This window comes from Ursus maritimus, unplaced genomic scaffold, assembly GCF_017311325.1.
Source record: "Ursus maritimus isolate PB19 unplaced genomic scaffold, ASM1731132v1 scaffold_6, whole genome shotgun sequence".
NCBI lineage: Eukaryota > Metazoa > Chordata > Mammalia > Carnivora > Ursidae > Ursus > Ursus maritimus.
The window spans coordinates 22760736-22776148 of NW_024426774.1; the positions used below are offsets into that span (position 1 = coordinate 22760736).

At 49.4% G+C, this 15413-nt stretch overlaps 1 protein-coding gene across 1 annotated transcript in view; it reads right to left on the reverse strand.

Annotated features, from left to right (window-relative positions):
• The window catches only part of ALK (ALK receptor tyrosine kinase), a 674923-nt gene that overhangs the window by 121101 nt on the left and 538409 nt on the right, over window positions 1–15413 (reverse strand). The window contains exon 6 of the mRNA XM_008700561.2: window positions 2225–2356. Coding sequence (XP_008698783.2) covers window positions 2225–2356 — 132 coding nt within the window. The remainder of the gene's footprint in view (window positions 1–2224; window positions 2357–15413) is intronic.

A 15413-nucleotide genomic window follows, 5' to 3' on the forward strand; every position in this document is an offset into this window, starting at 1 on the left:
TGGAAAGTTTTATATAAAAAGGAAATTCTTCAAATTGAAAAATGGATTTTCTTTATTGCTTCATTTAAAAGATAATAAATAAAACCTTTTCTCCCCCCAAGGGAAAATCTGTCCTCCAGATGATGTGGGGGATAGCGTTAACTTTTTAAAGCCATTCTGCAGGCCACAGTGTCTCAGGGCCAGGGTATGTGAGAGGCGAGGCCCTTGCTCCTGTGTCTGCGCCCCACAGCACCCCAGGCACTCCTGCCGCATCCGCTCCCTACCGCGACTCTGCGGTCTCACTCCCTGCCGCTGCGCTGCGTTCTCAGCACTCTGAAGACAGGGGCTGTGTTACTCAGCTCTGCTCTCTGGTACATTTTCTAGCTCCTAATATATGGGTTTTATAAGTATTCGTGGTTTCCCTGGCATATGTGTGCATACTCTGAGCCAGGCCACTGCTACGAACACCGATTCAGGTGGAGTGAGCACTAGCCTGGAAATGTAACTCTGTCCCCAACGACCAGTGAGACCTCAGCAATTTGCTTTCGTCTATGGGGACCAAGCTTCCAGACTCATTTAGTCATTTTAAATCAACAAATAGTTAGTGACCCCCTATGCTGTGCCAGGAGATACTGGTATGGGGGAGAGGGCCAGATTCAGTCTGCCCACAGACAGGGAGACGGACGTGGAAACCACCTCCACGAAATGGACGGATTCATATCCGCTAGCCTGGCAAAAATAAAAGGCATCATAATAAGTGTTGACAAGCTTGTAGAGAAACTAGAAGATTTATACATTACTGGTGGAATGTCAGATGGTGCAGCTACTTTGGAAAACAGCCTAGAAGTTTTTAAAAGTGTTAAATACAGAGCTGACCCAGCTATTTACCCGTAGGTAGATGCCCAAGAGAAATGAAAACATCTGTCCGTCCAAAAACTTGTACACGGTTGTTCAAAGCAGCGTAATTCGTAATAGCCAGAAAGTAGAAACAACTCAAATGCGCATCACGTGACGAATAGACGGACGAATGTGCTGTTAACCATACGATGAGATAGTATTTGGCAGTAAAAAGGAATGACGTACTTACACATGACAGACAGGGATGGGCCTTGAAAACGCTATGCCAAGTGAAAGAGGTAAACCACAGCAGAATACATATCGTCGGATTCCATTTATATGAAATGCCCCAAACAGGCAAATCTATAGAAACCGAAAGTAGATTAGGGGTAGCTTAGGGCTAGGTGAGATTGGAGGGAAATGAGGAAAGGTTGCTAGAGGTTACCTTTGGAGGGATAAAAATGTCCTAAAATCAGATTGTGGTGATGGTGGCACAGTCCTGTGACGATACTAATAAACACTGAAGTGTGTACTTTAAATGGGTGACTTGTATGGGATGTGAATTATATTTCTAAAAAGCTGTTAACAAGAAATAATGGACATATGGTGGATGGATGGAGGCACTAAATGGGGGGGGGCCCAGAGGAAGAAGTACCGACTGTACTTGTTGGGGTGATACTTGGGGGAATGGTCAGAGGAGCCTTCCCAGAAGGATTGACTCTGGAGACGAGTCTTTTTTTATTTTAGGATATTATTTTTTATTTATTAGAGAGAGAGAGAGAGAGAGAGAACAAGAGAGGAGGAGGGTCAGAGGGAGAGGGGATAAGCAGACTCACTGCTGAGCAGGAAGCCTGACATGGGGGACTGGATGCTAGGACCCTGGGATCACGACCTGAGCCAAAGGCAGATGCTTAACCGACTGAGCCACCCAGGCGCCCTGGAGGTGAGTCTTGAAGGAGCAGACGTGACTGGAGAAGGAAAGGGCCTTCTGGGCCAGGGGTACTGCACAAGGGAAGCCACAGAGGAGTGGTCTGATACAGCCAGCACTGGGGTACATGGAAGCTCGGGCGGATGGGAGGGCTGGCTAGGTGGTGGAAGGGAAGGCCTGAAGAGGGAGGGGAGTGTGGCCATAGAGGCCTTCTAATGTCATGTTCCTGAGTTAGGCTTTACCCTGCACATCTTCTCTGTGCCATGAGGATGCTGACAGCATAACTTACAAGACCTGTTTTGTTCTTAACTTAGCTCTGTCTCTTGAAGACTGTGTAGCTTTTGGAAGTCACCATGGGGAGGACATGAGTGGCATTGGACGTGAGGAAAGGTGTCCAAGCTCACGTGCCTGGGGCGATGGGGGCAGGGGGCTGCAGGAGTGGGTTGGGCTGGGGCGGGTGGGGCATCCCCATCTACTCACTGCACAGCTGGCCCTCGTCTTCTCCCTGGGCGCAGTCCCGGTGGAAGTCACAGGCCTGCCCGAGCTGGAGGACGGTCCCGTTCCAGCAGGTGAAGGAACTCTGCAAAGCCATCTTGGAGCCCGGGGATGTTCCTGGAGAGCACACAGAGACACAAGCCATTGGTCAGTTTGGGTGGCCCTGTGGGAAGGCTCAGTGACAGCATCACTGTGCCCCGTCATATCCCACTGGGACACCCACATCTCAATCTGGTTACACGCAGGGCCAACACCAGGAGGCTGAGAGGACGTCAGCCTTAACACCCCATCCCCTAGCCCCCTGGGGCGGTCTTCACTTTCTAGTGAGGGTGACTAGCAGAGTGGCCCCAGGTTTGGTCCATGTTCCCTCAACACTCTGGGGTCCTCAGCCCCTGGCTTCAGTGTGCCGGGTGGAGAGTCTGTGGGCAGTCTCATCTGTCACAGACAGCTCTGCCCGCAAGGTCGGATTTGAGGCATATCTGGTCCGTGTGTCTCCCCCATGTTCTTGACCCCAGCTTCACCATTGGAACGATGCTAGAAACACGCAGCACTTTCTAGGGTTGGACCAGCTGTGTGATGCTGACCGTATCCCTTCTCTGTCTGGCCCCCTGTCTCCCCATCTATGAAAGGAGGGATTCTGATGATACTTCTAAGGTCCATTCTGGAATTTTTATATAAATCATAAATCTCATATAAATCATATTATCCAGTGGCAGAAGGGAGAAGGAGCAATTTATAATGAACATATTAGCAGTTATTTCTGTATCGAGAAAAATGGGTTATGATAACGAATTAACCTGTGGCCCCAGAGAACCAGGCTTAAGTTGGCCTGCACCAGCCTGCCCTTCTAAACAGGGGTCTTTGCCTGGCTCACCTAGCAGGGGCCTGGTTTGTGTTTGAGTGTGCTCCTGCCCTCCAGCTCTCGGTTTGTGTGCGATGGGGGGACACTTTGGCTCCTGTGGAGACGAGCAGGCAGGGCCCACGTGGGTCGACACCCCCAAGTCTGAGGCTTGGCACTGTGTGCTCTTTTCTAGCTCCCTCGCCATGATGGCTGGTGCCTCCACAGTCTCCCCACCCCCATCCCACCCCTTCAATGCTCAGCTGGGTGGGCAAGAGGGTGAATCAGGACCCCCACTTGGCCGAGCCCCACAGTCTCTCTGAGCTTCACGTGAGGGGTGCGCTTCTCCAACCCTGGCTGTGAGATGAGATTCCCCTTTATTAGATTTTACTTCAGTGAAACCTCCCAGCTGATGGTGATGTGGGACTCTGCAGGTGAGATCATCTTTATTATCTGAAATGCCATGATTTTCTGGTTCATTTCAGTTCCCACCGAAACTAACATCAAGTCCAGGCTGTTTGCTTCTAGAATCCTCTGCCTACCTCAGCACATCTGGCTCTGTGAAGAGGCTAGGCAAGTCTTAACACTGCCCATTTCCTAAGTGGGGAAACTGAGTCAGGGCAGCTGAGTGACTTCCCTAAGGCTCGTAAGTGGGGCGTAGACCCAGCGTGTCAGACTGCAAAGCTGCTCTCTCCATCTCACAGAAGGCGAGCGCTGGAAGTGGCCTTCGGGCCTCTTTCGCAGGGCAGTCCAGATAAGGTTCAATTTGCTAGTGGCTGGCACATGGCCACCACCGTTGTCAGAGGGGCCTCCGGCCTGGCTGGGGGTTCTGTGTAATTGCCGGACATGGGAAGCACAGGCCCTGCTTCCTTCAGGGGATCACATCCAAATCCTTCAACCTGCTCTTCAAGGTCCTCTGTGCTCTGCGCCCCAATTTCCCTTCCTGTCTCACCTCGCTCTGTGTCTCTGACAGACCTTTGGTCGAGCCTCGCTGGGTGTTGGTCCCATGCCCCCTAGCTCTAGAACATGCGTGCACTGCCCCATCTTCTTCACCACATCGCTGGAGCGTCTGATGTATTGTCCCCCCAGCCCTCGCCAGCGCCTGGCCCCTATGAGCGTTCATGAATAGCCGGCACATTAGGTTACTTGCCTGCAGTAACCTCCGGAATAATGGCCCCCCAGACAGCCATATCCTAATAACCCAAACCTGTGAATATTACTTCATGTGACAAAAGGGACTTGGTGATGTGACTAAGTTAAGGGTCTCTAGATGGGGAAAGTACCCGGATTACCCGGGTATGATCACAAGGGTTCTTAGAAGAAGGTGGCAAGAGAGTCACAGAAAGAAGCAGGAGATCATGGAAGCAAGTCTGGAGAAACATGGGGAGGGGGTCACGAGCCGGGGAATGCAGGCAGATTCTAGAAGTAGGAAAAGGTAGACAGCCGTTTCTCCCTTGGAGCCTTTAGAAGGAGCCGGCCCTGCCTCCAACTTGACTTTAGCCAGTGAAACTGATTTCGGGCTTCTGCCCTTCAGAACCAGAAGAGAATAAATGGGTGTTGTTTTAAGCCGCTAGGTTTGTGGTGGTCTGTTACAGCAGCCCCAGGAGGCGAGTACACTGGCTAACCCCGCCGCCAGCTGCAGTCATGGGCCCAGTCAGCTGAGGCCCCGCGTGCCTTTAGATCAACTCCTGTTCCTTAGCTTGTCCTGTGTTTTGTGGTTCCCTGGACTAGACATCTCGGCCTTTCCTCCTCACACAGAGGGAGAAACGCCACCTTTTCCATCCCTGTGCCTCGAGACAGCCTTGTTTCCTCCAGATCCCTTCCCAATCCAAGGGCAGGGGACTGCTCAATGGAAAGTCACCCCGCCCTTTCCAGTTCCAACTCAGCTCCCAGGATCAAAATACAGAAGGAACGACAGGAGACACGATGCTCATTTTCAAACGTAAAATGCCATTCATTTTATCGCTTTAATTCTGCGTAGGAATTTCCCACTTGTCCGTCTTGGTGTCTTGGAAGCTGGGCAACACGGTGCTTCTACAGAACTGGCACCAGTCCCCAGAAAGCGCAGTCTCCCCCTGGTAGAGCTGGAGGAGGGGTGTTCTCCCCGATGCCCCGATGGAGGCAGACTGGCTGGGGGGTACCTGTGGTCTTTGTCCCTGGAAGCAGGGGCCCAGCAAGGACACCTGGCCCCTATATGGTGCACGAGCTCCCCGCCGAGCACAGTGCCAGGCACTTCACCTGCTTGTGCGCTGACCCTTACAACCACTGACACAGGGCAACTCTGTCCTTTCCCCTTAAGGGGGGGGGTCCCAACTAAGGGAAAGTGGGAGCAGTGGCAAGCAAGTGGCCTTGAGGGCAGACTGGTGTGTCCACCGCTGCTGGTGGGCCCTGCCTCCTGGTGACACTGCCTGTCCTCTCTGCCCCTTCTTCAGCGCAAGGACATTTAGGATAATAAGAAAAAATTCTCCTTCATCTTGCTTGGTGATTTCCAGGTTTCCCAACATTTTCTTCTTATGCCCTCTATGGGACCATTAGGTAATGAGGACCTTTATTCCCCTCACTCCCAGCACTACCAAAGACAACATTAGCAAAACAAAAAAATGTGTGAAGTCTCCCTCAACCTGTGGGACAAATGAAAACCGTGTCATGTTTGATTCACACCTTGTGATCAGGCCTTATGTTTCACCGCGTGCTTCTGTGAGCCCATGCGTGTCACGCACCAGTTACTTGTCATTCCCTGACTATGTCTCCTTAGTTTCTTTTTACCTTCCTTTGCTTGAAAAATATAGGCTTATTGTTGAAAGTCTGAAACCAGGGTAAAAAGAAACGAAAACAATGCCCAGAATTCCACTGCCCAGAGGCCAGCGTTTTTAACGTCTTGGTAGGTTTCTCGTTAATGTTTTTGGCCTATGCTTTTCCAGTGTGTATAGTTGTGTCATATGTATCTAGGCCTTAAAATAATTCGGGTTATATCACAAGCTTTTCCCAGGCTTTAAAAATTCCCCATAAGAAAAAAAATTCCCCACACGACACTTTTTAATGGCTATGATCCTTCGTAATATGGACCATCATTCATTTAAACATTACTCAATGACTGGATTGTTAGACTGTTTATAATAACACTTTGAAGAATATCTTTGAGCATAAACCTTTGCCCGCATTTCAGATTATTTTCATAGGATAGATTCCCAGAAGTGGAATTACTGAATCAAAGAGTATAAACATTTTAAAGGCCCTTGATACATATTGCCAAATTGCTTTCTAGAAGTTAATCCAATTTACACTCTCAGCAGCTGTGTTCATACACGCACGCCCCTCTTACTACATCCTGGCCAACCCTGAATATTATCGTGGTTTTTATTTTTAACTCAAAGTATTTCCCTGCTGTTTTATTTGTATTTCTTTGATAGTTAGTGAGGCTGGATATTTTCCCGCATGTTACTAGCTTTATTTTACTCTTTTAGGGACTTGCCTACTTCCTTTTGCCAATTTATCTGTTGGATTTTCCTGTTTTCCTGTTGAAATGTATGAGATTATTGATAAGGATGTGAAACAATTGGTTTGACAATTCCGCAGTATTCTATGTGTATTTTCATTCTGTTTATGATGCATCTTGAAACGTAGGAGTTTTAAGCTTGTATGTCATCCAGAACTATCCATAGTTTCCTTGGTGATCGCTTGTCTTTCGTACTTCCAGACTTTCTTCCATGTGGGGCCGGTAGGCAGTGCGTGGGTCACACTTGGTCGTCATAGGGTTGTCCTGCCATTACTAAGGCTGCCCTGGCATTTGGGAATATCTTCCTCCAACTCCCGTCTTGCAGCAATGGGGGGATCTAGATCTCCCCAGCTCGTCTGCGACATTTTCCTTGAGTGTCCCATTCTCCCCCTTCCATGAACCGTCCTTTCACTTGGGCTTCTTGCTTGCACGTGGTGGACATTCCGCTTGATGTTGTAACTAGCTCTTTGCATGCCTGTCTTCCTCAGCAAACTGTAAGTGATTTGAAGGGAGGTATCAAGTCTTATCTGCAGGAGTCTCCAACGGCACGCTCCACAGAGATCTCCCCACCCCAACACTGGGGAGTTGAACTGAAACAATGTATTATGGGTGGGGGGTATCTTGTGTTCGTTTTATAGTGGAGAATACAAAGGTTCGGAGTGCTTACATGGCTTACTCAGGCTTGGACGCCTTGTTCTCTGCCTTTTGTACTGTGTCTGTCTGTGGGCTCCCCCTGGGTGATGGGGGTCCTCAGGAGCGGTGACAGTGGGTACAGAAGGGCAGGAAGTCAGTATCCCTCCCCTGTGACCATAAATTTCACCAAAGGAGGGGTCCAGTAGCTGGAAGGGAGTGCTGGTTTCACTCTCGGGAGGCTGCAGAGTTTAGCCCCAGGAGCTCTCTGTGCGCAGCTGCAGCCCCCAGAAGCTGTCTCCTTCAGCCCTGCTTCTACCAACTCCCCGCCATCCCCCTCCCCTGGCTGGAGACTTCCAGGCCCCCTGGCATCTCCTCCTCCTCTGTACCACGGGGAACTTTATGCCTGCGAGAGATTCAATTAGAAGGACTCCCGGTGCTCTGATCTCTACTGCTGGCCCAAACTCAAAACTAATGAGGCGCAACAGAAAACAACCGCTCCGTCTTCCCAAGTTCTTCTCTTTATGGGCCCATAAATTCCAAGGAGGAAAGTACCCTTGGTGAGTGGTTTTCATCAAGGGCCTGAGTTTCCTACGGCATCCCCTCTGAGGCTGTGAAGTGGCTGTTCCAGCTTGTGCAGCAGGGTAAGCCGAGGCCCCGGATGGTCAGAGCCCGCTCCAGAGCGGAGAGGAAGGTGCTTCCTGCTGGCGCTTCCTGGTCACGTCCGGCCACGGCGCCAGTGATTCCTGGGAACCACTGAAATGCCAAATGCCCTGGCCACAGAAAGATTATGGAGAGTTGAGATCAACTCTGGGGAGAGCTAGTGCTTGAGGATCTTTCGTTAATAAGGTCTTTTCTTCTGGGAATTTACTTATTACCTTCAAAAAGGCGGTTCTTCCCAGAATAACATCGAAGGCACTGGGGGTAGTAAATTGTCATCATTCCTTACCCTTGTAGGGCATTTTAACACCTTACCGTGTGCCTTCCTAATCCTTCTTTGCTTGACCCTCGTAAACAACTGGCAGAACATTTATTATTATCCCCAGCTGATTAATCAAAAGACCGAGGATTTGAGAGATTAAATAGTGCAGACAGAAATGCTTTTTAAACAGCAAGGCACAACAAAATGCAACCGGTTCCTTGTGAGGTCCCTTGCCTGAGGTCTCACAGCTAGCAGATCACAGGGGAAGGGCCCAGAATTGAGTCACTTGGTCCCAGGTGGAATCCCTCTCCCAGGACACAGATTACATCATCTTCTGGAGCAGCTCCCTGACTGCCTATGGGAGTCACTTGGGAAGTTATAAATACTGTTGATGTTCTGGCTGGATCAGTGAAATCAGTTTCTCTGGAGGAGGGGCCCTTGGTCCTGGTGATTTTAGAAGTTTCCCGGGTGATTCTCATGGATGTAGGGTTGAAAACCACTTCCTTGGAGGGCTGGTGGATCTGTGTGTCTTAGGTGGGTCCTGTACCTCCATGGTTCTCCAGGGCCCCCTGGTAAACAGAGGTTGTAACTTCAAATCCAACCTCCAAGACCCCTTCCATCCTCAACATCCTGATTCTGGGCTTCCGGTAATGGCTGTCGGTGGCTCTATGTTCCTAGGTTGATTTGATAGAGTTGGTGCCATCTTTACTAATGTTGACCACTTAATGACTCTCCCCTGCAGGCTGCTGCCCTGCTAAGCATCCTTACTGAGCCACTCACTTGCCCAGCAAGCTTCCCTTGGTTGTCTCATGTTGGCATTTCCTGTCTCGGTCATCTGTCATCAGCACCCTGGAACATCCTTCCTGAAACAACAAACAGCATGCCACATTTGTTTGGCCATTTATCTCCTCTGTGGATGCAGGAGAAATGAGTTCAGATCTGCATCGGAGACACGTGTGCCTGGGTCAGGTTACATGAGGCGCTCTTCTGCCCCACGGGAGACTTGGTGGCTTCGCTCCCCGGGCATGACTCCTTTTCCCTAATTGTGCATTCAAAACAGAAACCGGCACCTGCTCTCCTCCTTCAGTCGCGTCTTGGAGATCTGATGCTCTGAAATGGACACAACTCTCTTAACTCAAATTTCTTTTTTAAATGAATGTCAAATTTTAGGGCGCTTAATTAATTTTTAATTAAGGTGATTTATGCGGCATTAAAAAAGGCACATTTGTATCAGCTTTCAGGCCTCTCCCACCTGCTTGCTCTTGCCTAACCGATGCTACTCGTTAAAGGGGGAAAAATTGAGTGCTGTGTCAGCAAGAAGAGGGTCTTGCTTTTAAATTAAAGAGAAGGGGAGATGACTTGTGGGAGGAGGCTGCTTCCAGGGGGGGTGAGGTCAGGAGCGGGGCTGCAGCTGGAGCCCAGAGGCGGCACCAAGCTCCCACCTGCCAATGGAAGGATTTTCCAGGATGAGGAGAATCGAGTGCTCAAGGGGAAAGAAGCCCAGAGACGTGAAAATGAATGGTGGCATGGTGAGGCTGTGGTCAGACAGCATGCACAGACTGACTAACAGCGGCCGCCACCACGCTGGCATTAATGGGGGTGTTAGAAGGCCTGTGAACTGTGTAAATCAAGCCTGGCAGAGACCAGTCCTGCTGAGGTCTTCGGGCCTCATAAATTGTAGTTGGACAACCTCATTAAAGAACTGGCATCTTGGGTCCTACTCAAAATGCAAACTGCTGAGGAGAGGGCCTGGGTATGGAGGGCCCCAGTGAGCTGGGTAAGAAAGTACCATGCTGGGAGTCAGGACAGCTGATTGGAGGCCTGGATCTGCCACTAGGCCTCGGACTTCGTGGGCATATCACTTCTCCAGGCCTCAGTTTCCTTGTTTGTAGACACTCTACAGTGAGCCATTTGTGCGGACCATGGGCTCAGGCCACTGCATTGAAGGCACATCCCCAGAGCCTCTGCATCAAAGTTGTATGAGCTTGGTAAGCATCCTACTTCCTGGGCCTCACTGCACACCTACAGGGTCACAGTGTCTGGGGGTGAGACTCTGGAACCAGCATTTTCCACAAGCTCTCTGGGTGCAACTGGTATGCCTCTCACGTTGGAGAAATAAGCAGACCTTCAGTTCCTTCTCCCTTTGGAAGAATCCCGAACCTCCTGGCACCACCCACTCTCTCACCATGATGACTTCCTCCTTGGTCCAGGGTTCTCAGAGTTCCCTTCACACCCAGAGTCCATCTCTGTTACCACTTGAGCAGGCCCAACGTATCACTGGCTAGCGGTGCAAACTCTGACACAGTTTAGAGGGCCTTTCCCTTCTGTAAGTTGTGGCTGTGACCTAATTCACAGGGGTTTTGTGGGGACTGAGTGAAATTGGGTCCATAAAACAATATGTGGGCTTCTTATGAGCTAAGTTCAGAGAGTATCCCAGTGAGTTGGGGAGAATTGGCCATGGAGGTTGGGTGGGAAGGGGTCAGCGAAGGGGTTGAACAGTCCTAATCCTGGGGTCAGACAGCACCTTTGGGAATCCCTCAGCCCACAGTGGAGGCGAATATCTACAACACAATGATAGAAACAAATCCAACAGTAACCTGCAACACAAATAGAGGTATGAGAAAGAATTGCAATGATGAATTTTCAAGATGATTTATCTCTGGCGTCACCCCACCGGAGTTCACTTTCTGAGCCCAGCTCCCTTTAGGTCGTAATCCTCCATCTTTGCTGGTTTCCATGGCATTCAAACCAAACTGAGGCTCTGCACAGCTGGCACAGCCCACGTTCCCAGCTTCACCGTGCTCCTTCACATCTTTAGCTAAACACCACGACTTGCAGTTTTTTGAACAGGCAGCCACGCTACAGCCTCTGTGTAACTCAATTCTGTCTAGAATCATCTTCTCCATCTGAGCAATTCCTCCTAACTCAGATGTCACTTTCCCCAATTGCTTGTTCTTCTTCCTTGAAGAAAGACATGCGCCTCCCTCTGGGGTGCTCTGCTAATCGCTCCATACCTTTAACTGGTGCGCTCACCTCCCCTATTGGGCGATTATGTCTACATTGTTAGCTTCTCTCACTAAATTCTAAGTTCTTTGAGGCAGGGGGTCTGTCTTCCTTGTTTTATCTCCTGGAGAGTGCCTGGCACATAGCAAGCACTAATGAATATATGTGGAAGGAGCACAGAAGAGATCACCAAGTTTAAGCAGAAGAATGGGGTGAGGTGGAATTTCCTTGCATTCTGGAAATTGCTAATTCCTTTAGGTTACACAGTAGACATCCCCCTGCCCCCTACCTCTGTCTTTGGTTTATTGAACAACGATGTTCAGAGCTTCTACTGAAAGCCTGGCACTGGGGCTAGGAGTAGTGACTAGAGGGCAACGTGGTGACCTAGTTTGACAGGTGGGCTGCATGCGTTCTCTCTGGGGAGGTGATATTTGAGCTGACACCGAAGGAAATGAGAGAGTCAGCCTTGTAAAAAGGTTCTGGAGGAGCAGGAACTGCAACCCCCGGGTGAGAGAGGATACTCGTGATCTAGAAACAGAGGAAAGGCCAGTGTGGCTTGGAGGGTCACAGAGGGTCAGGAGGGCCATGGGGAGGAAGGCAGAGGCCCAATCGGGCAGGACCTTGCAGGCTGTGAAGGAGTGTGGATTTTTCTTAGGGAGTTTAGACAAGTCTCCAAGTATTTGAAAACAAATTTGATTCATTTTCTTAAAAGATCATTCTGAGCAGTTTAGAGAAAATGGCTTGGAGAGGCAACAGAAACCATGGCTGCCAGCTGACACATGATAGAGCCACTGAGGGTTGGCTTAAAATCCCAATTCCTCAGACAAAGTCAGTCTCCATATAAACTCAGGAAGAAGCACAAAGATTCCTGTAGGCCAGCAGTAGGAAAGCCGACTGTGTTTTCTTTTCACGGCTGAGCTCTCTTAAGAAATTAAAAATTTTCTCATCCCTCTGTAGCTTCAACAGGCCCTTGATTTTGTTGCATGGCCCTTTCCCCTAGGTTTCTCTATGCGACATTTATCTTCATTGCTTTGCCGAAAAGACCCAGCAATAATTTTATTTTTAATATTATAAATGACCTCTGTGCACATTTATCATTAATCTCCCTGAAAAGCGGTGATATTTAACCATTCTGCACCACAGCTCGCCATATAATATGTCGTTTTCTCCTCTTGTTTGTTCAGTAAACAATGAACAATTCCAGTCGCACCTTGGAGAATTAGTACTAATCACAAACAAATTACAGCGACAGCCGAGACCCCAGGAGGGCCAATGCAGATGGCGCAGCAGAGACGGCTGCTTGGAATGGAGAGCAAAGGTGAGTAGGAATCATGGGGACGGTGGGGTGGGGACAGCAGCACCGATCAGGGAGAAGGGCCTCTTGAGGCAACAACTCCGCTGAGGGGAGCTGGGTGGATTCGGTCCCTTAAAGACAGATGGGAGCCCATCTTGCTTCCATTCGATCCGTGGAGGCTCTGGGGGAAGGGATGGCTGCTTGATGAAGAGACAAGAGAGCCAGTGGGTGTTGACGCAGATATCAATCGTGGTAATAATAATGACCACCCTCACCCTTTACTGAGTGCCTGTCATCTCCTAGGTACTGTCTTAACGGCTTTATATACCGAGACCCAAGGATTTGTAAGCACATTCCCAAGGTCACAGAGGCAGGATTTTATGCCCACTTGACTCCAAAGCCCATGCCCTTAATCAGTATGCTAGACCCGCCAGGTGGAGAGGCCGCGTTAGAAGCCCCAGGGATACACAAGAGGGAGGACCATGGACTGCGAGCAAGTGGGGGCACCCGAGAGAGAAGGCATGCAAGAGGCTGGAGAGCAACACTGGGCAAGCAAGCTGGCAGTCTGAGAGAGCCGTGGACGGGTAGACAGAGAGGCTGGCTGGGATTCTGGACTGGATTCTAGTCCCTCAAAGGGCTGGTAATACGTTTTTAGGGAGATGATAGACAGGTAGGTGCTAAGCCGGGGTCTAGGCGTGGGGGAAGAAGAAGGGACTTAAATGCCAGGATTCATAGCTTGTCCGCTGTGCCAGGCAAAAATCTCTGTCGGGGTTGGCTGGGGTCAGATACCCAAGGAAAAGTACTTTGTAAACCACTGAGTGCTAGCAAATCGTTAAAGTTTTATTTTTATTATTAAACCACCTGACATTTATACAGGATCTCACCAAAACCATAAGAGGCTCACTCCCTCACCTCCCTGTCTTTACTGAAATGTTAACTTCTCAGTGAGGCGTTCCCTGGTGACCTTATTTAAAATCTCTCCCCTGCCCCCACCCTAAACACTTCCCATGTCCCTTCTCTGCTGTGTTGTTTGTCCTTCTACTTATGATTGGGCAACATACGCTTTCTCTATTAGCTGCATTATTGCTCGTCTGTCCACCACTGGCATTAAGGGGCTGGGATCCCCAGTTCCTAGAACACTGCCTAGCATAGACTAGGTGCTCAATAAATGCTTGTTGAAAGAAGAGGTAGATAGATGTTTTTAATAAGTAATTTTTGACAATGGATTCAAAAGTGGGATTTCTGTTTTATTCACACTTTGCAACTGGTATTTCAGAGAAAAGGCCTTTCACTGAGAGGACCTCCACGCAGCCCCACCTCGCATGGCTATGTGTGTGCACAGCTGGGATCTGTCCACATGAAAAGCAAACCACGTAGAGGCTCGTGGCAGTGGCTGTGGCCTTCTCCGTTTCTAAAGACCTCACTCACGTGCCGCCCCCCATTCAGGACGCCGGCCGCACACGCGTAAGCACGATGGAGCGCTCACCCCACTGGGGGGGTAAGGAAGCTGGAGCGGGCAGGGCTGCTGGGAGCACCACACGGACGGGAGAAGTGACGGCCCATTCACAGTGAGGAGTGAGACTGTCAGAAAGTCCTTCCCATTCCAGGCTCCACACCAGGAGGGAGGCTGGGACCAGGCTCCAAGCTCTCAGGGTTCCGTGGATGGGCCACTTCTGGGCAGAGTCAAGAGGAAGCTCGGTGTCCTTGGAGGAAATGTGAAGAGCTTCCGCGTTACCCCGTTTGATACGTAAAGACATCTAGAAGGGGGACAGTCTCCTATGACAAGAGCAAGGGCACTTGCTCTGGCTAGGAGTCAAGACTCTCTCTGCATTTTTTAGTTTTTAGTTCTTTTGTAAGAACTCATCTTAGAGTCTGCCCTCAGAACCAGAAAATCGAGGGAAACCCGGTGAAGGAGGCAAGCTTGGTGGCAGGCAGGGAGGAAGGACGGGAAGTAATTACAAGATGAAATAATGCTCAGGGAGTTCCTACTGTGTATCAGCCTTTGTGTGTGTGTGATCTTCACCTATTCCTTAAATGGACACAACTGAAACACACAAGAAGTGAGCCATCTAGAACAGTAACTATAAAAACTAAAAGGAAAATATCAAGTGGTGGCAAGATGTGGAGAAGAAATTGAAACTCTCGTACTCTGTTGGCAGGGATGGAAAATGAAGCAGCTGCCGTGGAAAACAGTATGGTGGGGCCTCAAAAAATTAAAAATAAAATCACTGTATGATTCAGCAATTCACTTCTGAGTAAACGTATCTAAAAAGTTGAGAGCAGGGTTTTGAAAAGATGTTTGTACACCCATGTTCATAGTAGCATTAGCCAGAAGGTGGAATTAACCCAAATGTTCATCAGCAGATGAACGGATAAGCAGAGTGTGGTGTATACGCACAATACAGTATTATTCAGCCTTCCGAAGGGAGGAGATCCTGACACCTGCTTCAAGATGGGTGAACCTGAGAACATCATGCTAGGTGAAATCAACCAGTCACAAAAAGACAAATACTGGGGGCGCCTGGGTGGCTCAGTCAGTGAAGCCTCTGCCTTCAGCTCAGGTCATGGTCTCGGGGTCCTGGGATCGGCCCCCGTGTCGGGCTCCCTGCTCAGCGGGGAGTCTGCTTCTCCCTCTCCCTCTGCCCTTCCTTGCCCCTGCTTGTGCGCTCTCTCTCTCTCTCTCTCTAATAAATAAATAAAATCTTGAAAAAAAAGATAAATACTGTATGATTCCACTTACATGAGTCAACTAGTATAATCAAATTCACAGAGCGTGGAATGCTGGTCTCCAAGGACTGGGGGGAGGGGAAAATGGGGAATTGTTTCATGAGTATAGAGTTTCAATTTTGCAAGGTCAAAAAGTTCTGGAAACTGGTTGAACAATGTGAATAGTTTTTTTTTTTTTAAGATTTATTTATTTATTTTAGAGAGACAGTGTGAGTGCAAGCTGGGGGAGGGGCAGAGGGAGAGGGAAAGAGAGAATCTCAAGCA